Source organism: Pocillopora verrucosa, chromosome 13 (genome assembly GCF_036669915.1).
Source record: "Pocillopora verrucosa isolate sample1 chromosome 13, ASM3666991v2, whole genome shotgun sequence".
In the NCBI taxonomy this organism is placed as follows: domain Eukaryota; kingdom Metazoa; phylum Cnidaria; class Anthozoa; order Scleractinia; family Pocilloporidae; genus Pocillopora; species Pocillopora verrucosa.
In genome coordinates this window covers 14067462-14093149 of record NC_089324.1, presented here as the reverse complement: position 1 = coordinate 14093149, position 25688 = coordinate 14067462, and the positions used below count along the sequence as shown (strand labels likewise).

The 25688-nt window shown below is 37.4% G+C and overlaps 4 protein-coding genes and 1 pseudogene across 4 annotated transcripts; 3 read left to right on the top strand and 2 right to left on the bottom strand.

The window, feature by feature from the left end:
• The first annotated feature begins 96 nt into the window (after positions 1-96).
• On the top strand, positions 97-1125 carry LOC131770764 (probable G-protein coupled receptor 45). The gene has a single exon (XM_059086483.2). The coding sequence runs from the start codon at positions 161-163 to the stop codon at positions 1073-1075; it is 915 nt and encodes a 304-aa protein (XP_058942466.2). The 5' UTR covers positions 97-160; the 3' UTR covers positions 1076-1125.
• A 4013-nt stretch (positions 1126-5138) lies between these two features.
• Positions 5139-7354, bottom strand: LOC131770825 (tachykinin-like peptides receptor 99D). The gene is made up of 2 exons (XM_059086555.2): positions 7091-7354; positions 5139-6391 (listed from the first exon to the last, which is right to left on the bottom strand). Exons 1-2 carry the CDS (start codon positions 7116-7118, stop codon positions 5364-5366), a joined length of 1056 nt encoding a protein of 351 aa, XP_058942538.2. The 5' UTR covers positions 7119-7354; the 3' UTR covers positions 5139-5363.
• Positions 7355-9282: 1928 nt separating this feature from the next.
• Positions 9283-10569, top strand: LOC131770765 (high-affinity lysophosphatidic acid receptor-like). The gene has a single exon (XM_066160024.1). It carries the CDS (start codon positions 9601-9603, stop codon positions 10567-10569), a length of 969 nt encoding a protein of 322 aa, XP_066016121.1. The 5' UTR covers positions 9283-9600.
• Positions 10570-15077: 4508 nt separating this feature from the next.
• Positions 15078-25357, bottom strand: LOC136277643 (uncharacterized; annotated as a pseudogene).
• Positions 19476-20487, top strand: LOC131782799 (high-affinity lysophosphatidic acid receptor-like). Its single transcript, XM_059099533.2, has one exon. It carries the CDS (start codon positions 19522-19524, stop codon positions 20485-20487), a length of 966 nt encoding a protein of 321 aa, XP_058955516.2. The 5' UTR covers positions 19476-19521.
• Positions 25358-25688: the final 331 nt, after the last annotated feature.

Here is a 25688-nt window from a genome sequence, read left to right as displayed (position 1 = left end):
AAAAACGAACTGAAACACCGTCGGGCAAATCGTTCAGGCCTCAAAACTAATCTTAACTGACGCCGCAGTTAGCTGTTTCAAGTCGCTCGGGCTATTTTGGGCGGTGGCTTTAACAAGATATCCGATCGGCAACCGTCACATTCATCACTGAAGCTGCACAATGTCCGAAAATGAACAAAATTCTACGTCTAAAAACCTCGATTCCGCTGGTAATGAACTCACTTTCTCGACAGCAGTGGTTATCGCTCTCCTATCAGTCCCAGCAGTAGCGGGAAATGCGTTGATTTTAGCCACAATCTGGAGGAGGACTTTTCTTAGAACATCATTCCATTCTCTTCTTAGCGGATTAGCAGTCACTGACTTACTAACAGGACTTATTTCCCAGCCTTTGTACGCCTCGTCCCACTTGATAAATGGACAAAACGCGGCAGTAAAACTAGATAATCCAGAGGTAGTAAGTGTCCTTGGAATAATCGCTGGATTTAGCACCTACCTCTTTATCAACATCACTCTTGCTACTATGACAGTAATGTCCATTGAGCGATGGTTGCATATGTCTAGGAGATCTTCTACAACATCCCATCGCCGATATTACGCTGCTATGGTAATATTACTCTCTCCGATCCCTTCACTAATTGTCTACATTTTAACTTTGAGGGAACTAGCGTTTCGGTATACCTTATGTAAAATAACAATTGCAGAATTTTCGTTTTGTTATCTTATCATATCTTTCGCTTATTTTAAGGTTTATCAAATTATTCGTCGTCACCAGCTTCAAACTCAGGCCACTGTAATATCTCAGAACTTTGATCAACCCGCAATAGACTTGGCAAAGTACAAGAAATCTGTGGCAACCATGCTGTATATCTTTTTGCTTCTTTCTATGTGTTTCTTACCTTTTTTTGTATCTAGTGTGTTATCTTTATTAATTACAGGTGAGGTGAAAGAAAGCTCTATAGACCTTTCAATGGTGCTCGTATTTCTGTCTTCGTCGCTCAACCCAGGGTTGTACATTTGGAGAATGAGGGACATTCGTAGAGGTCTTAAACAGCTATTAGCTAGCTTAAGAACGTAAATTTTGTCAACTTATTAAAATGGTTCCTTAGTCTGAGTAGAGTTACTCGTAGAGACACAACTGAACTAACTAGCGTGCTTCCGATAAACCCTTAAAAAAAATGCATTTAAATGTACACGGCTATTCCAAACCACAAGAAATTCAAATTTCATGTTTGACGCAGTTCTTTCTAAAACAAAGTAGAAACATTTTTTTTTTGTTCTACTAAGGCTTTTGTTACGTACTGCCGATTCTTAAATATACCTGCAAAAATAGCTAATGAACTGAACGTAAAATTTTTACTTTGTTCTACAATATTCTTTGTGGCGTTCACGCATATTTCCAAAGAGCTGTATAAAACTTCCTACGAGATGGTACATAATTCTATTTGGCTTTAAAGTCAGCTGTCCCAATAATTCAAAGATGTAATTGCGGATGGAAACGACAAATGTAAGCTCAGCAACTACAATAGGTTTTGAAAACATGAACCAAATGATATTTGCGAAGCAAAAACCATAAATAATTAAAAATGTTATCAAGTAATTCTACTCATAAACAAATCTCTAAAGGAAAAGAAGAAATTAAATTTGTAATTTAATCTCATCTCAGTTTATGTTAACAACTTCAAGGGGTCTTGAAAGGATAGTAATTACTCCCAACATGATATCAATAAGTAATCAACAAAAAACTATCAGCTTCAATAAAGAAATACATGTAAAAAAACTAAATGTTTTGTATGACTGTCGAGATGGTCTGATTTGAGAGATATTTGAAGCAAATCGATAAAAAGGTGACTGGAATAAAAAAAAAATTAATAATTTAAACTTGAAAATTAATGAAACAAACCGAGGTTAATATCTAAAAAACTGTTGGAAAAATTATTCAGACGGTTCGCGGCAGCAAGTCACCACATTGTAGATGTGAAAGCAGTTCCTATGCATCATTTTTGGCTCGTAGGTTTAGCAAGAAATCTGATTGAGATTTTCATGCTTACTTCCCAAGCTACACCATGTTCAAAAAAGCGAAAGTCGGTTTTTTTATGCTCTTTAGACGACCACAACAATAAAAACCTCTATTCCACTAATAATACATTTGATATTTCAGCAGCAGCGGTAGTGGCAGCGGTGAAGAATGGGTTAATTCTGGCGACTATTTGGATGATGAACTTTGCGAGAACTTCGTTCCATATTTTTTCTAGTAGAATGGCTAGGACTGACTGGTTGGGTGATCTAATCGGTGGGCCCCTTCGTGCTTTGAGCATATTGGTTAAAGCTTTTTACAGGTTCGAAATTGTCACAGGATAATCCAGTGCTATTTGTCCTCAGTTCGTGAAGCTTTGTCTTTTTCGTCCCTATTACTATTGCTACCATGACTTTGATGTCCGTTGAAAGTTGCATGCAGATGTCTCAAAGATCGTTATTATTCCTCAAGATTCCAACCATTGTCCTTTCATTTTTATGTACAAAAGATCTAGCTTTTTTTAAATATATTGTTAATAGCGATGAAATCAGAGATTTTATTTTGTTTTCGTGGGACAGTGCTCGCTTATTTCAAAGTTTACCGAATTATCCGCCGCCATTATAACCAAATTCAAGGTAGCGGGCTTTTTCAGAACTTTAGTCCACCCTCAATTGACTTAGCGAAGTACAACAAACCTGTAGCATCTATGCTATGTATTTTATTGTTATTCTCAATTTGTGTCTTGTTGCGTGTTATTTCCACTACGGTAAGTGAATATTTTAATTCAAAACGGCTGGCAAGAGAAGACGAAAGGACAGTTCTCTACCATGGCGACAGTGGTGCTAATTGTTTTGTCATCGTCTTTCAATCCAGGGTTGTACCATTGGAGAATAAGAAATATTCGTAATGGTGTAAAACCGATCTTCAGAATGTTAGGTAAAAGTAATTTCCGAAAAAGTGTATGAGAGTATTAATTTCGTAGAGGTTTTCATTAAGAGACTTTCTTGATAAAGTAGCCTTATAATTTAATTCACATCTTAAGTTATACAGTAAATTTAATACAAAGTTTAATTAACTTCCACATTTTTCCTTTGGGAGTTTAGTATAAATTTGAAAGGGCTGTTTTAGGTTTTCTTAACAATCTGTTACATACGGATTTTAGTTGGACGGTCTCAATTACTAAAAAACTAATTTCGAACACCAATGTCAAAAACTATCTCATCAAAATGAGGACATGGTGTGTTATTTAATTTACAAGACTGATTATGCTTACATTTATAAGTGTTAGGGATCTACAATACGCTTTGAATGTTTAGTTATCTAAAAAAAATTACTAAAACAGAAACAGCATGCGGGTGCAAAAGTTAAACAATATATCCGTTTGAAAGACTGCACTAAATTTGATTACTTTCTAAAAGGCAATTGATGAGCGACAACCTTCGAGGTTCATCCGATAATCACAAAAAAGACTTTTATTCTAACGTTCATTTAAAAAACTTCATTAAGCTAAGAATACATGTACAGCGTTATATAACTCAAGATAACTTGGTGTTATCAACTGAGTCTATGGTGTAAACGCCACCGAAAGAGTTCCTAAGTCTAACGTTTCAAGCGGTAGCCCTTCGTGAGCGCAAATGTATGACTCAAACGACTACAATTGGAAAAACAATAACAACTTTTGTTCCGCAGTTATTTATTCACACGCAGTCGCTATCGCTTCTTTATCACCTTTGGCTGTGTTAGGAAACGCAATCATTTTGGCGACAATTTGGAGGAGAACTTTTCCACGAACAACCTTTCATATCCTTTTGAGTGGAATAGCATTAAACGATCTTTACACAGGACTCATTGCTCAGCCGTGTTATGCAGCGAGCTTTCTAATATCTCCAACGAAGCATTGTAAGGTAAACGATAATCCAAAGCTTGCTGCCTTGAATACAATAGGCGAAGCAACTGCCTATTTCTTCGTCTCCATTACCATTCTAACCATAACAGCGATGTCCATTGAGCGATGGCTGTACATGTCTCGAAGATCCTTCATCACATCTCGTCGTAGATATTTTACTATAATTTTGGTGCTATTCCTCCCTATTCCCAACGTTGTAATTCGGGTTTTGATGCAACACAGTTTCCATTATGAAAAAGTATTTAAGATAACTACAATCTCACAAATTTCATTTGGTTATATAATCATATCAGTTGCTTATTATAGAGTTTTTAAGATCATCCGAAATCATCAACAGCAGATTAAAGCCAGCGAAGCTTCATCTCAAAGATTTGGTCAGAATGCAATTAATCTGAAAAAATACAAGAGATCTGTAGCCGCCATGATATATATTTTATTGCTGTTCTCTCTATGTTTCATACCATTAACTGTGGCTGTTCCTGTCGCTTACAGTACACGTTCGAAAGCTGGAATGGTCGCCGAAAGTGTATCTACTGTGCTTCTATTTCTCTCTTCTTCTCTCAGCCCAGTTTTGTACCTTTGGAGAATGAGGGAGATTCGGAATGGTCTGAAGCAACTGTTAACCATACACAGGTAGAAATCCGTATCAACTTTAAGTGACACCAATTTCTTTTAATCATTCCATTTCGACTGCATTATGCTACAATTTAATGCCACCACAAAAATTGTGTTTCCGCAGATATATAGTTCATCTACCTGATTTAATGGCAGCGTTTATCCAAAGTTATGAAAAAAATGTTAAGGAATTTGTAGAGAATCAAGGTTGTCTTAGTAACCGTTGGAAAACCACTGGGCATGGGTTATTTTGAGGAACACAACGAAGAAAAACTCCCATGATATTATTCAGAGCATTTATATGATGTTTTCTTGTCTTTTTAAGTTTACTTGTAAAGTTATCTTGTACAGTCATGATAATGATAGCAGTAAATACAATTACAACGCCAAGATACAAAATAAAATGAAACTATTTCATTTAATAAAAACCCTGCCCTGATGTTGGTTCTTGCTTAGCATGATGTTTGAAGTTCCGTGAAGCTTGATATTCCTTGCAAAGCATTCGAAAATGAAATGAAGGTTCTGTTTATATGAAAAGCTAAATTATTCATGCACTTTGACTGGTTCATAGATACATATCATCTATTGAAAGACAGACACATAACTGAAACCACTATTTACAATATTTTGCTATGTCATCATACAAAACAAATAGATTCCATGTTGCCGTTAGTCTGTACGGTAGTAGATCACAGTAGACTTCAAAATGGGGTAAGAACATCAGTAACATACTCGGCTGCTTCTCGTCAGTGAGTCACGTTTTTGTTCTAATCTCCTTTTGGAGTCATCAGTGGTTCATCACGAAACACGCCCACGGCACCAGGGCTTTTACTTCTCATACATTCCACTGTAAGTTATAGAATTGAAGTTAAGTAATTGGACATGTTGAGCTGGCTCACGTTTCGTTTGGGTATTAGCGCATTGCTGCAGTCCAAGATCCCTTGTATTGTGCTCACGGAGCTTGTCACAACCGAGAATGTCTCTAAAGCCTTTTCGAAAGGATTCATTAAATACCGCGTAGACAAAAGGATTTACTGCACCGTTGAATATCTTCAACAAAATGATAAAAGGAATCAGCCATATCGGTGCTTTCATCGCTAGCTGCTTTGCGAATAGATGCAGCCACGAAAAAACAAATTGTGGCGCCCAACATATGAAAAAGATGACTATCACTGTGATCATCATAAATGTGACTCTTCGCGCCGTGCGATTTGCTATTTGCTGTTGCCGGGCATTGAATTCTCCTGGCACCTTCCTCTTCCAGAGACGATAACTGATCAGGGGATAAAGAACTGACATTAACGCAAACGGTAGTAGAAAACATGACGCAAGTATAATGAAATTGGCATGGGACATCGTAGCACTACACGTAGTGTCCCCTGACTGACTGGGTATTTCATCTATTTCTAACAAAGTACCAACGGGCAGCAGAAAGGACGTTGCCCATATGACCGGAATGGTTATTTTGGTCCACTTTGACCAAGGCTTGTGTTTCAGGGGTCGACTGACTGCCATAAAGCGATCTATTGTTATACCAACCAAGCTAAAAATACATGCAAGAAAGGAAACCAAACCAATGTACAGGCTTGTTTTACATAAAACTATTCCAAAACTCCCGATGGGCCAAACTGATTTAGGGAGCAAATATTTGATTAACGAAGCACCAGTCCAAGACGCTATCACCAAATCTCCGCACGCCATGTTGAGTATCAGGAGATAAGTGGTAGACTTCATGTTTTGGTTTTTCCTAACAACGTGAATGACCGAAGAGTTACCAATGAAGGAGAAAAGAGACAGCACACCCGTCAGGAACGAGAATGCTACTCTGGAACTGAGAGAATGGTCCAGCGACCCTGCTGGAAAGAAGTATAAATTTGAACCAAATCAATTCTGGATCGATATGATTCTGAGATCTTCTGAGATTTGAAATAAAGTTATCGTATAACGGTCTAAACTTTTCATCAAACGTTGCTGGAAGTATGAATCTCTTCTTATACTGAGATACAATTTATGAGTGGACTTTGTAGGTGATCGAACAAAGAAAGGTCTTGATGATACTCTAAGGATCTCATGTGACACAAGTCAGTACAACTTGAATCAGCAATGCTGAGAGTCATCTATGTGGTTAGAGGGCTCTTGAATATTCTGATCCTCAAAGTACCTCAAATGACTCATGTTTTGTCCTAAATTAACATCATCTAGCAGGAAGCATACCAAGGTGGGTCTGTCATAACTGTTACAGAAAGTTTTTGCTCATAGTTTTTTCTCATTGTCTAGACAAAAAGACATTTACAATGAAAAACAGAATCTAATTTTCCGCTCTAAACTTCACTTGATATTAGTCGTGTGAGTGATTTTCACAGCCGAGTTCGATTAATATCTTCACTTATCTTCAGTTTTATCTTTTTTAGATACACAAAGAAAACGAAATCAGTTCTCGTCCAATTTTGTTCGCATTTCAAAGCTAAAAACCGAACCAAATTACTTTCGCTTTACTCTGCCAGCAAATTTTTAAAGGATAGTGACTCTTCTAAGAGTATTATTTTTCACCGTACCCACTGTCGACGCACTTTTGTTGCTCATCCTCAATACCTTTTCTGTTTGCTTCTCCTGCTTACGGAATGAGATATGTGTGGGCTTCTGCGTACTTATTTCTTTCCCTCGAATCCTTTAATCAATATGCTTGCAAATTGACCCGGCGAGAGCTTTTAATTGATTTCAGGTTCGATTGTTTGCCAGATATCGTGTGATGTTGCATCCCAAACCATGTTGAACTTTATCTTATTTAAGCGACGTCAAAACTGCGAAGGCAAGATATACGTTGCATGCAATTCTTTGGTAAAATAAAACAATGACGAAAATTATAGATTATCTTTGGGACTTGAGCTTTCTTTTAGATTGATTTGAGGTTGAACGATTATCTGTCATGGTAAACTACACCACACTTAGTATAATTAAATGGTCTGTGAAAGTTTTATGCGAATGCGGAAGCTTTTCTATAGACGTGTGTTTATTCATGATTAACATGTTTATTGCCCCTACAGAAGCTATCCAGCAAAGTTTTAAACTTATTCAATTATTCCTTCGCACAGAATCCTTTTGTAATAAAAATTAATTTGCTTAAGGTAATTGGATCACGGCTCTGTGAAAAATTAACTCCAGTATTATTTTGCATATGAAAGCAAAATTGCACCTGTCTTCGATACGCAAATGCATCTACACCCTATATATGATCTTCTGTTCAAATCGTCCTTCAGTTACTGAGCAAAGGTTTAAAAAATAAGTGGAGAAAAAAGGAAGGCTTCTGTTCCTAGGCACAAGACATGAAACAGGCCTTAAATTTTTGGTCGGCTGATCAGTTGATGAGATATGAAGATAAGAGGCTACTGTATTGGGTGCTTTTTCCTCGGCACTAAATCTTTCCGGCTGCCATGGATAACATAACCTCATTAAATAATTGCGAGTTTTCTTGAGTTGCTTTTGCTCGTCGACTGCGTTATAAGACGGTCAATAAAATATCCATATATGTGCAAACATGTTTTTATAAAAATCTTGAAGTTGTTAGGCAATAAAGAAAGGTGTCTTTAAACTATTTACAGGGGTAGATTTCTCCTTGTCTCTAGCGCAAGACAAATTAAGCAAAATTTCTGTTCCTAACAGGAATCGAACATCAGACCTTCGGATTCCGTGCTCTGTTGCTGTGCAAGTAACCTGTAGGAAACTATTTGGTTCGCTAGGATCATCACTAGGTTTATTTATGTTAGACAACAGCTATTCCGGTTAAAAAATTGATTATCGGCAGGAAAGTCAAGTTATCTGTTGTCAACACATTTGCTGAAAAATTATGGTTTGGTCAATAAAACCCCCTGGCGAATGAACTTCGATCTAAGCTTCTTCTAATCGCCACTCAACCATTTTATAGAAATTTTTTGCTTCTCTCTCTGTTATTTGCCTTTTATTGTTTCTAATTCAGTAAATTTAAGATAACTATTGAAGTGACAATGGTGCTCGTAATTCTGTCTTCGTCTCTTAGTCTAGGGTTGTACTTTTTGAGAATGAGGGACATCCCGAATGGCCCTAGTTAGCTGTCAGCCAGATAGGGAACCCGATCTTTTCAACGCATTTATGATTGAAAATTGGACGGTTTTAACATCAGCTCTTAAAAAAGGATGTATGTATTGCCCAAAATGTACAACTCAACTTTTGAAAATATTCATTTCTTTCCTTATGAAATTAATTACGCAAGCAATAACTTTCGTGACTGATTTACATTCAGTCTAAAAGATGCATTAGGTATAACGATTAACTTGAGATCTTAATGGCGAGAAAAGTTAATAGAAGATTAATTCATGGTCAGCTTCATTTCATTTTAGTTTACTCTGAAAGCCATCAGTCCTCATGCAAAAGTACTAAGCCGATTTGTTTTAAAAAGGTTACGGAACCAGGCAGTTGCCGAATGATGACATATTTATTTATGATATATTGATTGTGTTTGCACCTGGCTCAAGATGGTTTATGAAAACCTCTCTATACCCATTGAAACCCATGTAAACATGTAAGACCCCTGATCAATAATTTGAAAAATCATATTATTTTAAAGCTTGGGAATTTCGTGAATGAGATTGTATTTACTCTCAACGTGGCGTCAATGAGTAATCAATAAAAGTTATTGACGGTTTGTATATGATTGTCGAGATGATATATCAGCGGTGCATTTGCTCAAACGACGTCCTCAAAAGACGTTAGTCAAGATGGAACCTTGGCAAGAAAAACCGTCAATCAATTAAAGCTGAACAGAAAGTCAAACGAACCGTGCCAAATTTGCGCTGCATATTTCTCAACAGAAAACGAATTGAAAAACCGTTGCGCAAATCGTTCAAGCCTCAAAACTAATCTTTACTGACGCCGCACTCATCTGTTTCAAGCCGTTCGGGTTGTGGGCGGGAAAAGAAGTTCTTCCTGGTGCACTGATTATTTTTGTGTGGTTGCTTTAGCAAGAAATCCGATCGGCATTGTCACATTTGTCACTGAAGCTGCGCCATGTCCGAGAACACTTCTCTTCATCATGTTTACTGAACAAAACTCTACTTCTCGAAACTCTTTCGGCGACTTCAGCGACCAAAACCTCGATTCCCCTGGTAATGAACTCATTTTCTCGACAGCAGTGGTTATCGCTCTCCTATCAGCCCCAGCAGTAATGGGAAATGCGTTGATTTTAGCCACAATCTGGAGGAGAACTTTTCTTAGAACATCATTCCATTCTATTCTTAGCGGATTAGCAGTCACTGACTTTCTAACAGGACTTATTTCTCAGCCTTTGTACGCTTCTTTCCAATTGGTAAATAGAAAAAACGCGACAGTAATAAAAGATAATCCAGAGGTAGGAAATGCTATTGAAATAATCGCTAAAGTTAGCGCCAACCTTTTTGTTAACATCACTGTTGCTACCATGACAGTTATGTCCGTTGAACGCTGGTTGCATATGTCGAGGAGATCGTCTAGGAGATCATCTACAACATCCCGTCGCCGATATTGCGCTGGTTTAGTAATATTACTCTTTCCGATCCCTTCATTAGTTGTTTACATCTTTACTTTCGCAGAACCAGCTTTTGTGTATACCTTACTAAAAATGACAATTGTAAACTTTTCGTTTTGTTATGTTATCATGTCGTACGCTTATTTTAAGGTTTATCAAATTATTCGTCGTCACCAGCTTCAGACTCAGGCCAACAGAAAATCTCAGAACTTTGGTCAACCTGCAATAGACTTGGCTAAGTACAAGAAATCTGTGGCATCCATGCTATATATCTTTTTGTTATTCTCTATGTGTTTCTTACCTTTTTCTGTGTCTAATGCGGTAGCTCTTATAACTACAGCTGAAGTGACAGAAAAGGCTATGAACATATCACTAGTGCTCGTATTTCTGTCTTCGTCACTCAACCCGTGGTTGTACATTTGGAGAATGAGGGATATTCGTAGAGGTCTTAAACAGCTACTAGCTGGCTTAAGAACATACATTTTATCAACTAATTAAAATATTTGCTTCGTCTGACGAAAGGTATTCGTAGAAAGACTACTGAACTAACTAATGAACTTCCGATAAATCGTCGAAAAAATACATCTAAATGTACATGGCTATTCAGGCCCACAAGAAATTTAAATTTCATGTTTGACGCAGCTCTTTCTAAAACAAAGTAGAAACATTATTTCCATGGTAATAATTTTCCTACTTAGGCCTTAGGTATGTACTGCCGATTCTTAATTATACTTGCAAAAACTGCTAATGAACTGAACGAAAATTTGATTTGGTTCTACAATATTCTTTGTGAGTTTACGCGCATTTTCAAGGAGCTGTATGAAACTTCCTAAGAGGCTTTAAAGTCAGCTTTCCCAATAATCCAAAGATGTAATTACGGATGAAAACGACAAATGTAAGCTTAGGTAAACTTATATCACCTTCTTACAGTATTAATTATCTATGCAGTGGCTTTCGTGAGGTAACTACAATAGGTTTTGAACAAATTGTAAGGCAAAAATCAGGAATATTTAAAAATGTTACCAAGTAATTCTACTCATAAACATATCTGAAAATGAAAAGAAGAAATTAAATTAAATTAAATTTCATCTCAGTTAATTTGAACAGCTCTAAGGGGTCTTGAAAAGATAGTAATTTCTTTCAACATGATGTCAATAAGTCATTAACGGAAAAACCAACAGCTACAATAAAGAAAAAACACACGTCAAAAAACTGAGTGCTTGTATTACTGTCCAGATGGGCTGATTTGAAAGATATCTGAAGCAAATCGATGAAAAGTGACTGGAAACACACAAAATAATTATTTATTTAAACGTAAGCAGTAATAAAACAAACTGAGATTAATATTTAAAAACCTGTTGGAAAAATCATTCAAGCAGTTAGCTGCAGTAAGTCACCAGATTGTAAACGTGAAAACAGTTGTTGTTCATCATTTTTGGCCCATAGGTTTAGCAAGAAATTTGACTGAGATTTTCACGTTTATTCCCCAAGCTACACCATGTTCAATAAGACTTCTTGCCATACATATACATAGCATAAGTCTGCGTTTCTATACTCTTCAGACGACCACAACGATAAAAAGCTCTATTCCCCTGACAATGCATTTCATATTTCAGCGGCAGCGGTAGTGGCAGTTTTATCGCCCGTGGCGGTGGTGAAGAATGGGTTGATTTTGGCGACGATTTGGAGGAGGGACTTTGCGAGAACTTTGTTACATATTTTTCTTTGTAGATTGGCAATAACTGACTTGTTGGGTGATCTAATCGGTGGGCCCCTTCATGCTTTGAGCGTATTGGTGAAAGCTTTTACAGGTTCGATGTTGTCACAGGATAACCCATTGCTATTTGTCTTAAGTTCGTGAAACTGTCTTTTTTTTCCCATGACTTTTTCCTCATTTTCCATGAATATTTGTCCTCAGATCGTGATGCTTTGTCTTTTTCGTCACCATTACTATTGTTACCATGGCTTTGGTGTCATTTGAAAGTTGAATGCAGATGTCTCGAAGATCCTTTAAGAAATCACTCCGTACATATTACTCCTTCCATTTCCAACCATTGTCCTTTTACTTTCATGTACAAAAGATCTAGCCTTTTTTTAAATATATTGTTAATAGGGATGAACTCAAAGATTGCAATGTGTTTTCCTGGGACAATGCTCACATATTTCAAAGTTTATCTAATTGTTCGCCGTCATTATAACCAAATTCGGGGCAGCGGAATTCTTCAGAACTTTTGTCAATCCGCAATTGACTAAGCGAAGTGCAACAAACTCTTGTTATTCTCAATCTGTGTCTTGCCGTATTTTGTTTCCACTGTGTTACGTAAACAAGTAAATTTAAAACGACTGGCAAGAGACGAAGAAAGGATAGATCTCTGCTGCCATTACAGTGGGGCTAATGTTTTTTTACTGAAAAAACTAATTTCGAACACCAATGTCAAAAACTGTCTCATCAAAATGAGGACATGGTGTGTTATTTAACTTACAGGATGATTATGCATACATTGATATGTGTTAGGGATCTACAATACCCTTTGAATGTTTACTTATCTAGAGAAAAAAAAATGATTAAGACGGAAACAGCGTGCAGATGCAAAAGTTAAAACAATATATTCGTTTGAAAGGCTGCACTTTATTCGATTACTTTCTAACAAGCAACTGATGAAAAATCAGCCCACCACTCGAAAAAAAATTCAATGCAGATCGTCAATCTTAGAGGTTCATCCGACAACTACAAAAAAGGATATTTATTCTGGCGTTCACTTTAAAATCTTCATTAAGCTGCGAATACAGCGTTGTATAACTCAATATAATTTGGTTTTATTAACTGAGTCGATAATGCAAATTACCACCGTAAAGAGTTTGTAAGTCTAACATTTCAAGCGTTAGCCCTTAGTGAGAGCAAATGTATAACTCAGACGACTACAATTGGAAAGACAATGACAACTTTCGTTCGGTAGTTATTTTTTCAAAGGCAACCGCTATCGCTATGTTATCACCTGTAGCTGTGGTAGGAAATGCGATCATTTGGCGACTATTTGGAGAAGAACTTTTCCACGAACAACCTTTCATATCCTTCTGAGTGGAATAGCATTAAACGATCTTTGCACAGGACTCATTGCTCAGTCATGTTATGCAACGAGCTTTCTAATATCTCCAACGAAAGATTCGAAGGTAAAGGATAATCCAAATCTTGCTGCCACCTTGCGTACCGTAGGCGAAGCAACTGGCAATTTCTTTGTCTCCGTCACAATTCTAACCATAACAGCGATGTCCATTGAGCGATGGCTGTATATGTCTCGAGGCTCCTTCATCACATCCCGTCGTAGATATTTCACTCTAATTTTAATGCTACGACGTTGTAATTCGGGTTTTAATACATCAAAACTTCCGATATGAAAATATATATGAGATAACTATGATCTCAGAAATTTCATTTTGTTATATAATCATATTATTCGCTTATTATAAAGTTTATAAGATCATTCGACATCATCAACAGCAGATTAAAGCCAGCGAAGTGTCAACTCAAAGATTTGGTCAGAATGCAATAAATATGGAAAAATGCAAAAGATCCGTGGCCACTATGATATATATTTTGTTGCTGTTCTCTTTATGTTTCATACCATTTACTGTAGATGTTCTTGTCGATTTTATTACACTTTCGAAAGCTGGAATGGTCACCGAGAGAGCGTCTATTGTGCTTGTATTTCTATCTTCTTCTCTCAGCCCAGTTTTGTACTTTTGGAGAATGAGGGAGATTTGGGCTAGTCTGAAGCAACTGTTAACCATACACAGATAAGAGAAGAAATTCACACCAAATTTAAGTGACACCATTTTCTTTTCATCAGTCCTTTTAAACTGCATTATGCTATAATTTGAAGCTGCCACAAAAATTGTGTTTCCGCAGATATATAGCCCATCTGCCTGATTTAATGGCAGGGCTTATTAAAAGTTACGAGAAAATAGTCAAGGAATCTGTAAATAATAAAGTTTGTCTTAGTAACTGTATGAAAAGCATTAAGCATAGTTTATTGTAAGTTTTTTCGTTTCGTTATGTAATGAAAACGAGGAACAGAACGAAGAAAAACTACCATGATATTATTCAAAGTATTTACATGATGTTTTCTTGTGTTTTAAAGCTAACTTGTAGAGTTATCCTGTAGAGTCATAGTAATGATAACAGTAAATATAATCACAGTGCCAAGGTAAAAAATAAAATGAAACTGTTTCATTTAACAAAAACTCTGCCCTGATGGTAGTTCTTGCTTGGCATAATGTTTGGCGGTTCGTGAAGCTTGATATTCCTTGCTCAGCATTCGAGAATGAAATGAAGGTTCTGTTTATATGAAAAGCTAAATTATACATGCACTTTGACTGGTTCATAGATACATATCATCTATTGGAAGACAGACACATAGTTGACACCACTTTTTTTCAATATTTTGCTTTGTCATCATACAAAACAAATAGATTCCATGTTGCCGTTGATCTGTACAGTAGTAGATCACAGAAGACGTTGAAATGCGGTAAGTACATCAGTGACATACTTGGCTGCTTCTCGTCAGTAAACCTTTTTTTTGTTCTAATCACCCTTTGACGTCGTCTGTGGTTTATCACTAGGGACATTTAACAGTCAGGACAGCAACGCCAAGGGAGACATCGATTTAAAAATGAATTTCTGCCTTTAATTAGAATTTCAAAATGGCTGCATTTGTTTACCGTCTCATACGGCGTCACACTTCAACTTCACCATAACGTATAAAAGAAATATTGAGTTCCAAATGGAAATTAAAATAATTTGCCGTCGCGGTTTCGGTTCGCAGACGAAGCAAATTGGGGGGATTTCAAGTTGTTGTTTTGCATGGGATGGCTCAGAAATGTACAAAGTTTTAAAACGCACGTGCTAGGCTATTGTTCTGTCAATTAAATTGTTTGTTTTTCTATGTACTCGTTACCGTCGTGGTTTGCGTGGTCCCATACTGAACACGTGCACGGTAACAGGGCTTCTATTTGTCATAGATTGCACAGTGAATTATATAATGAAAATTTAGAAATTGGACATGTTGAGCTGGCTCACGTTTCCTTTGGGTATTAACGCATTGCTGCAATCCCAGATCCCTTGTGTTACGTTCGAGGAACTTATCACAACAGAAAATGTCCCTAAAGCCTTTTCGAAAGGACTCATCAAATACCGCATAGACGATGGGATTTACTGCACTGTTGAATATCTTCAACCAAATGGTGAAAGGAGTCAGCCATATCTAGCTGCTCAGCAAATGGATGCAGCCACGGAAAAACAAGTTGTGGCGATCGAGCAAAGAAAGATCTTGATGACATTCTAAGGATCTCATGTGACACGAGTCAGTACAGCTTAAATTAGGAATGCCGAGAGTCATCTATGTGGTTGGAGAGCTCTTGAATATTCTGATCCTGACAGTACCTCAAATGCTTCTTGTTTTATCCTAAATTAGAACTATCTGGCAGAAGGCATACCACCGAGGTTATGACTGTTACAAAACGTTATTGCTAATAATTTTTCTCATTCTCCAGACATAATGACATTCACAATGAAAACCAGATTCTAAGTTTACGCTCTAAACTTCACACGATATTAGTTGTTTGAATTATTTTCACAGAGTTCGATTAATATCTTCTCTTATCTTCAGTTTTGTCTTTTTGGTAAAATAAAGCAGATATATTGACAAAGAACTGAAATAATCAGTCCTAATCCAAATTCGTTTAACTTAGCATTTCAAAGCTAAAAGCGAACAAAGTTACTTTCGCTTTACTCTGCCACCAAATTTTAGAGGAAAATGACTCCTCTAAGAGTATTTTTTTTCACCTTACCCACTGTCGACGCACTTTTGTTGCTCATCCTCAATACCTTTTCCGATTGCTTCTCCTGCTTGTACAGTTAAATATGAGTGGGCTTCTGTGTAATTATTTATGTCCTTCGAATCCTTTTCTATAAACATTATGCTTGGAAATTGATCCGGCGAGAGCTTTTAATTGACTTGACCTTGTTGAACCTTATCTAATCTTAGAAACGTCAAAGCTGCGAAGGCAAGAGTTCCGTTGAACCCATATTTCATCATCCATGCAAGTCTTTGATAAAATAAAACAATGACGCCTTGCGCCAATACACCACACTTAATAATAAAATGGCCTGTGAAGGTTTATGCGAGTTTTACTTTAGAAGTGTATTTATTCATGATAAACATTTTATTACCCCTACAGAACATATCACCGCTGATATTGTTTGCCCTCCAGAAATATAATATTGAGACGCGTTTGTTTTAATGCTGGCGAAATCCAGCGAAGTTTTCAACCTATTCAATTATTCATTCGCACAGAATCCTCCTGTAATAAAAATAGGTCTGTGTGGGGTAATTGATTCACAGCTCTGAACCAATATCATTCTCCATATTGAAGCAAAGTCGCACTTGCCTTCGATACGCAAATGCACGTAGACGCTAAACATGATCTTCTTGAGTACCACAACCTGTTCAGGTCGTGATAGAGTTAGTGAGCAGAGGTTTCATAAGTGAATGAAGAAAAAAGGGAGGCTTCTATTTCTGGGCAAAAGACATGAAAGAGGCCTTTACTGGTTGGCTGATCAGTTAATGAGATATGAAGATAAGAGGTTATTGTATTGGGTGCCTAAATCTTCTCAGAGGCCATGGATAACCCAACTTCATTAAACAATTATGAGTTGTCTTGAGTTGCTTTTGCTCGTCGACTGTGTCATAGGACGGTCAATAAAATATCCAAGTATGTGCAAACATGTTTTTATAAAAATCTTGAGGTTGTTAGGCAATAAAGAAAGGTGTCTTTAAACTAATTACAGTGGTAGATTACCCCTAGTCTCTAGCGCAAGACAAAGTAAGCAAAATCTTTGTTCCTTAACAGGAATCGATCGTCAGACCTTCAGACTCCGTGCTCTGTTGCTGTATCAGTAACCTGTAGGAAACTTTGGGTAGCCAGGGTCATTACTTGGTTTATACATGTTAGGTAGCAGCTACTCCGGTTTAAATATTAAACATCGGCAGATCATGGACCAGGAGGGAGCAGCTTCTTTAATTACTTCTGCCCAACATTCGCTTAAGGCCAGTACGGATATCTCTCATCCTCCAAACATACAGCCCTGGGTTGAGTGTCGAAGAAAAGAATACAAGCACCAATGACACTTTCTCAGCAGTGTAGGCTCTTTCTTCATATATGGAATCAGGAGTAAATTTCAGGGGAGCTGCAACAATGTAAGGAATGAAACAGACAGAAAACAATAACAAAATGTACACCATGGTGGCCACAGATTTCTTGTTCTTTGAAAAGTCTATGGTGGGTTGACCAAAGTTCTGAGACGTCCAATGGGCACGAATTTGTTGCTGGTGAAGGCGTAAAATACGGTAAACTTTGAAATAGCCGAATAATGTCATAAGATAACAACACGACATCTCAACGGCTGTTGTTACGGCAAACACATATTCATACGCCGGATCTTTATGGTTAGCTAACACGCAAATAACAGTTGCTGGAATTGGGAGAAAAAACATCATGATAAGGAAGAAATATCTACGACGTGATGCACTAAATGATGTTTGAGACATATATAGCCATCGTTCAATGGACATCAACGTTATGACAATAAGAGTTATGGAAATGAAGTATGCACTGCTGCTCTCGCCAATTGTGCGAATGTTTATCGAGTTTGTTAGAAGCGACGCAGCGAAAAAAGGTTGAGCAAGAAGTCCTGTGAAAAAGTCAGTCAACGCCAATCCACTTAAAAAAACATGGAGAGAAGTCCTAGTAAAAGTTCTTTTCCAAATGGTGGCCAAAATCAAAGCATTCCCAACCACAGCCGATGGTGATAAAACAGCAATGATGACTGATGTACAGAAATCAACTGCACTAAGGAAGGAAACCTGGTGTTCTCTGCCACAATCATCTGAACTGAAATCAGCCGACTCTTGGTATCGAGAAGTGCAATTTGTGGTGTTTGACATGTTGTATTCCGGTTCTATGGTGCATGAAAAACACCACCGCCAAACTTTTCCGCTGAATGTATTTGGTTAATTAGATTTTCCAAATAGAGTTCACCTTTCAAGCACGGCTGGGTTGTAAATTTAGATTCCGTGTAGCCGTTCTCTTCAAACGTATAATATGGACCACCTGAGGGCCTTTTCAAAGATTCGTATGATATGCTATTTATCACCTGTGCTCGAACGTGTGTGCGGGTTTTAAGTTACTTAAACTGCACTGGCACGAGCCAAAAAATATCCTCTCGGCTCATTGGAGAGTTTTAACTCGATATCGCTCCCCAAGATAAGTTATGCAAATGCTATTTACTTAGGATCCTAGTCAAGTTATCTGTTGTTAACACATTTGGTCAAAAATTATGATTTGGTCAATAAAGCCGTTTGCGAATGAACTTGCATCTCGGCTGCTTCTAATCGCCACTCAACTATTTTACATAGTCTTTTGCTTTTCTCTTTCTCTGTTATTTGCCTTTTATCGTTTCCAATGCGCTAAGTATTAAGTTAACTATTGACGTGACAATGGTGCTCATACTTCTGCCCTCGTCTCTAACTCCGGGGTTTTGCCTTTGGAGAATGAGGAACATCCCGAATGGCCCTAGACAGCTGTTAGCCAGATAAAGGACCCTATCTTTTCAACATATTTATGATTGAAACTTGGACTGTCTTTTCACCAGCACACAAATGATATATTTATTAAAAATGCTGTATTTATTTGCATCAGCTATATCGATTAGCTAGAGATCTTAGTGGCAAGAAAAGTTGATAAAAATTAATTAATGGTCAGCTTCATTTTATTTTAGATAATATTACTTTGACAGCTATTGCAAAAGTACCAGGCTGATTTGTAATAAAAAGATAACGGATAACAGTTGACGAATAATGAAACAATTAGTGATGATATATTGCTTGCGTTTGCACCTGGCTCCATACCCATTGAAACCCGTGTAAACATGTAAGACCCCTGATTAATAATTTAAAACATTTATTTTAAAGCCTGGGAAGTTTCGTGAATGACATTGTATTTACCCTCAACGTGACCTCAATGAGTAATCAGTAAAAGCTATTGTCGAGATGATCTATCAGTGGTGCATTTGTTAAAAACACATCTTCAAAAGACATTAATAAAGATGCAACCTTGGCTAGAAAAACCCATTCAATTAAAGCCGAACAGAAAGTCAAACGAACCGTGCCAAATTTGCGCTGCATATTTCTCGACAGAAAACGAATTGAAAAACCGTCGTTCGCAAATCGTTCAAGCCTTAAAGCTAATCTTTACTAACGCCGCACTCATCTGTTTCAAGCCGTTCGAGTTGTTGGCAGAAAAAAGTTCCTCCTCGTGCACTGATTATTTTTGTGTGGTGGCGTTTACAAGAAATCCGATCGGCATTGTCACATTCATCACTGAAGCTGCGCCATGTCCGTGAACACTTCTTGTCATCATAAGTTTACTGATCAAAACTCTACGTCTCCAAGCTCTTTCGACGACTTCAGCGACCAAAACCTCGATTCCCCTGGTGATGAACTCACCTTCTCGACAGCAGTGGTCATCGCTCTCCTATCAGCCCCAGCAGTAGTGGGAAATGCGTTGATTTTAGCCACAATCTGGAGGAGGACTTTTCTTAGAACATCATTCCATTCTATTCTCAGTGGATTAGCAGTCACTGACTTTCTGACAGGGCTTATTTCCCAGCCTTTTTACGCTGCGCTCCACTTGATACATAGAAAAAACGCGCCAGTTATACAAGATAATCTAGAGGTAGTGATTGTCATTGGAATAATCGCTGGATTTAGCACCTACCTCTTGGTCAACATCACTATTGCTACCATGACAGTTATGTCCATTGAACGATGGTTGCATATGTCTAGGAGATCTCTTACAACATCCCATCACCTATATTACGCTGCTATTGTAATATTACTCTTTCCGATTCCTTCACTAATTGTCTACAGTTTAGCTTTGAAGGATCCAGCTTTTTGGAATACCTTATTTAAAGTGGCAATTGCTAACTTTTCGTTTTGTTATTTTATTACATCGTTCGCATATTTTAAGGTTTATCGAATTATTCGTCGACACCAGCTTCAAACTCAGGCCACTGGAATATCTCAGAACTTTGGTCAACCCGCAATAGACTTAGAGAAGTATAAGAAATCTGTGGCATCCATGCTATATATCTTTTTGCTATTCTCTGTGTGTTTCTCACCTTTTGCTGTGTCGAGTGCGATAGCTCTTATAACAACAACGGAAGTGACCCAAAGCGCGTTGGATCTATCACAAGTGCTCGTATTTCTGTCTTCGTCACTCAACCCAGGGTTGTACATTTGGAGAATGAGGGACATCCGTAGAGGTCTTAAACAGCTATTAGCTAGCTTAAGACCATAAATGTTATAAATTTATCAAAATGGAGATGCTTGATTTAAGTAGAGAGATTTGTAGAGACAAAACTAACCTAACTAGTGTACCTCCGATAAACCCTTGAAAAAATGCATTTAAATTTACATGGCTATTCCAGCCCACAAGAAATTCAAATTTCATGTTTGACACAGTTCTTTCTACAACATAGTAGAAACATTTTTTTTCTAGCATAAAAGTTGTCCTACTTACGCCCTTGCTATGTACTGCCGATTCTAAAATAAACCTGCAAAAATATCGAGTGAACTGAACGTAATATTAGATTTGTTCTAACATTCTTTGTGAGGTTTACACGTATTTCCAAGGAGCTGTATAAGACTTCCTAAGAGATGACACATAATTATATTTGGCTTTAAAGTCAGCTGTCCCAATAATTCAAAGATGTAATTACGGGTCAAAAGTTTAGCGTAACTTCCATCACTTTTCTTGTACTATTAATTATCTATGCTTTTGCTTTCGTGGGGTAGCTACAGTAGGCTTTGGACAGATGAACCAGATGATATTTGCGAAGCAAAACTCATAAACAACTTAAACGTTATCAGGTAATTCTACTCAAACACAAATCTCAAAAGAAAAATGAGAAATTAAATTTTTAATTTAATTTCATCTCAGCTTATGTTAATAGCTTCAAGGGGTCTTGAAAGGATAATAATTACTCCCAACATGATGTCGATAAATAATCAACAAAAACTATCAGCTTCAATAAAGAAACTTTTGTCAAAAAACTGAGTGTTTGTATGACTGTCGAGATGGGCTGGTTTGAAAGATATCTGGAGCAAATCGATAAAAAGTGACTGGAAACAACAACAAAAAAATAAATCATTTAAACCTAACCATTAATGAAACAAACCGAGATTATTGTTCAAAAACCTGTTGGAAAAATCATTTAAGCAGCTAGCTGCAGTAAGTCACCAGATTGTAAAGGTGTAAATAGTTCTTTTGCATCACTTTTGGCCCGTAGGTTTTGCAAGAAATCTGATCGAGATTTTCACGTTCACCACCGAAGCTACACCGTGTTCAAAAATACTTCTTGTCATACATATGCAGAGCGAAAGTCTGCTTTCCTATGCTTTTCAGACGACCAGAACGATAAAGACCTCGATTCCACTGATAAAGCATCAATGTAGGGGGTAAACCTTCGAATTCATCAGACAGCTACAAAAAAGATTTTTATTTTAACGTTCACTTCAAAAGCTTCATTAAGCTAAGAATATAGCGTCGTACAACTCGAGATATATAATTTGTTGTTAGCCCTTCGTGAGAGCAAATGTATAACTCAGACGACCACAACTGGAAAAACAATGACAACTTTCGTTCCGTAGTTATTTATTCACACCCACACCCACACTAACCCTAACCCTAACCCTAAGCCATGTTATCATCCGTGGCTGTGGTAGGAAATGCAATCATTTTGGTGACAATTTGAAGAAGAACTTTTCCAAGAACACTGTTTCATATCCTTTTGAGTGGAATAGCATTAAACGATCTTTGTACAGGATTCACTGCTCAGCCATGTTAAGCTACGAGCTTTCTAATATTTCCAACGAAGCATTCTAAGGTAAAGGATAATCCAAAGGTTACTGCCACCTTGCATACCATAGGCGAAGCAACTGCCAATTTCTTCTTCTCTGTTACCATTCTAACCATAACAGCAATGTCCACTGAGCGATAGCTTTATATGTCTCGAAGATCCTTCATCACATCCCGTCGTAGATATTTTGCTTTAATTTTGGTGCTGTTCCTGCTATTCCCACAGTTGTAATTCGAGGTTTACTGCACCAGAATTTCCGGTATGAAAAAATATTTGAGATAAATACAACCTCACAAATTTTTCATTTTGTTATATAATCATATCATTCGCTTATTATAAAGTTTTTAAGATCATTCGACATCATCAACAGCAGGTTAAAGCCAGCGAAGTTTCATCTCAAAGATTTGGTCAGAATGCAATAAATCTGGAAAAGTACAAAAGATCCGTGGCCACCATGACATTTATTTTATTGCTGTTTTCTCTATGTTCATATCATTTGCTGTGGCTGTTCCTGTCGATTATAGTGCACGTTCGAAAGCTGGAATGGTCAATTAGAATGTGTCTATTGTGCTTGTATTGCTCTCTTTTTCTCTCAGCCCAGTTTTGTACTTTTGGAGAATGAAGGATATTCGGGCTGGTCTGAGGCAACTGTTAGCCATACACAGGTAGAAGAAATTCGCACCAAATTTGGGTTGCAACTTAATCATCAGTCCCTTTAAACTGCATTATGCTACAATTTCATGCTGCTAAAAAAATTGTGTTTCCGCAGATACATAGTTCATCTGCCTGATTTAATGGCAGCGTTTTTTAAAAGTTATGAAAAAAGGAACCTGTCGAGAATCAAGGTTGAATCACTGTATAAAAAGCATTGGGAATGGGTGTGCTATTCTGTGGTTTTTTCGCTTCCTTCTGGAAGGAACACGGGGGACACAACGAAAACAGACTCCCATGATACCAATTAGAGTGTTTACATAATGTTTTCTTGTCTTTTAGGGTCAACTTGTAAAGTTATCTTGTACAGTCATAATAATAATAACAGAAAATATAATTACGATGCCAAGATACAAAATAGAATGACACTATTTCATTTGGTTCCTGCTTCGAATGATGTTTCGCGTTTCGTTAAGCTTGATAATTCTTTCACAGCATTCGAGAATGAAATGAAGATTCTCTCCATATGAAAAGCTAAATAATACATGCACTTTGATTGGTTCATACATATGATCTATAGAATGACAGACACATAGCTGACACAACTATTTCCAATATTGTGCTTTGTCATCATACAAAACAAATAGCTTCCATGTTGCCGTTAGTCTGAACAGTAGTAGATCACTGAAGAAGTCAAAATGTGGTAAGAACATCAGTGACATACTCGGCTGCTTCTCGTCAGTGAGCCACGTTTTTGTTCTAATCTCCTTTTGGGGTCATCAGTGGTTTATCGCTGAACACGCCCACGGTACCAGGGCTTTTATTTGTCATACATTCCACAGTAAGTTATAGAATTGAAGTTTGGTAATTGGACGTGTTGAGCTGGCTTACGTTTCGTTTGGGTAGTTGCGCATTGTTTCAGTCCCAGATCCCTTGTATTGTGGGCAAGGAACTTGTCACAACCGAGAATGTCTCCAAAGCCTTATTATCAAAAGTGTGACTCTTTGCGCCGTGTGATATGCTGTTTGCTGTTGCTGGGCGTTGAATTCCTCTGGCACCTTCCTCTTCCAGAGACGATGACTGATCATAGGATAAAGGACTGTCATTAACGTAAACGGCAATAGAAAACACGACGCGAGTATCATGAAATTGGCATGGGATATCGTAGCACTACACGTAGTGTTCCCTGACTGATTGGGTATTTCATCTATTTCCAACAACTTACCAACTGGCAGCAGAAAGGACGTTACCCATATGACTGAAACGGCCATTTTGGTCCATTTTGACCAAGGCTTGAGTTTCAGGGGTCGACTGACTGCCATGAAGCGATCTATTGTTATACCAACCAAGCTAAAAATGCACGCAAGAAAGGAAACCAAAGCAATGTACAGGCTTGTTTTACATAACACTATTCCAAAACTTCCGAAGGGCCAAATTGATCTAAAGAGCAAATGTCTGATTAACATAGCACCAGTCCATGTCGATATCACCAAATCTCCGCACGCCATGTTGAGTATCAGCAGATAAGTGGTAGACTTCATGTTTTGGTTTTCCCAACAATGTGAATGACTGACGAGCTACCAGTGAAGGAGAAAAGAAACAGCACACCCGTCAGGAACGAGAATACTACTCTGGAACTGAGAGAATAGTCCAGTAACCCTGCTGGAAAAAAAAAATATAAATATGAACAAAATCAATTCTGGAATGAAATGATTTTGAGATCCTCTAGGATTTGAAATAAAGTTATAAAATAACGTTCTAAACTTTTCATCGAACGTTACTCGAAGTAATAATCTCTTCTCATACAAATTATGAGTCGACTTCGTTAGCGATCGAGCAAAGAAAGATCTTGATGGTATTCTAAGGATGTTATGTGCCAGTACAGCTTTAATCAGCAATGCCGAGAGTGATCTATGTGGTTGGAGAGCTCTAGAATATTCTGATCCTGAAAGTACCTTAAATGTTTCTTGTTTTGTCCTAAATTAGAACTATTATAATCATTATGCTTACAAATTGACTAGGCGAGAGCTTTTAATTGACTTCAGGTCCGAGTGTTTGCCAAGTATGGTGTGATGTTGTATCTCGAACCATGTTGAACCTTTTTTTAATATTAGTAACGTCAAAGCTGCGAAGGTAAGATTTCCGTTGAACCCATATTTCACTCTGCATGCAGTTCTTTGATAAAATAAAACAATAACGAAAAGAATAGACTATGTTTGAGACTTGGGCTTTGTTTTTCGTGGTGAACTACACCACACCTAGTAATGAAATGGCCTGTGAAAGGTTTCAGTATGCGAGTATGAAAGCTATACTTTAGACGTGTGCTTATTCCGTTATGATCAACACTTTCATTACCCCCCTACAGAAGCTATCACAGCAGATATTAATGTTTGCCTTCCAGAAAATTAATATTGGGACGCGTTTGTTTTAGTGCCTGTGACTGACATCCATGGAAGTTTTTCAACATATTTAATTATTCATTCGCACAGAATCCTCCTGTAATAAAAATTCATTTCTTTGGGGTAATTGGATCACAGCTCTGTGAAAAATATTAAATATTTAATGCATATTAAAGCAAAGTTGCACCTGTCTTTGATGCGCAAATGCACGTACACGCTGAACATGATCCTCTTATATACCACAGCCTGTTCCAGTCATCATACAGTTACCGGGCAGAGGTTTAGTAAATAAGTTGTGTTGTCTGCCACAATTATCTGAACTAAAATTAGCCGACTCTTGGTATCGAAAAGTACAATTCTTGTTGTTTGACATGTTGTATTCCGGTGCTATGGTGCATGGAAAAGACCACCTCATCAATTTCCGCCTAATTTACTTGGTTAATTAGATTTGCTTTTCAAGTATGGATCAGTTATAAGTTGAAACATTGAAAAACCGATTGAAACCCATGTAAACATGGAAGACTCCTGATTAATAATTTGAAAAATCATATCATTTGAAAGCCTGGGAATTTCGTGAATGACTTTGTATT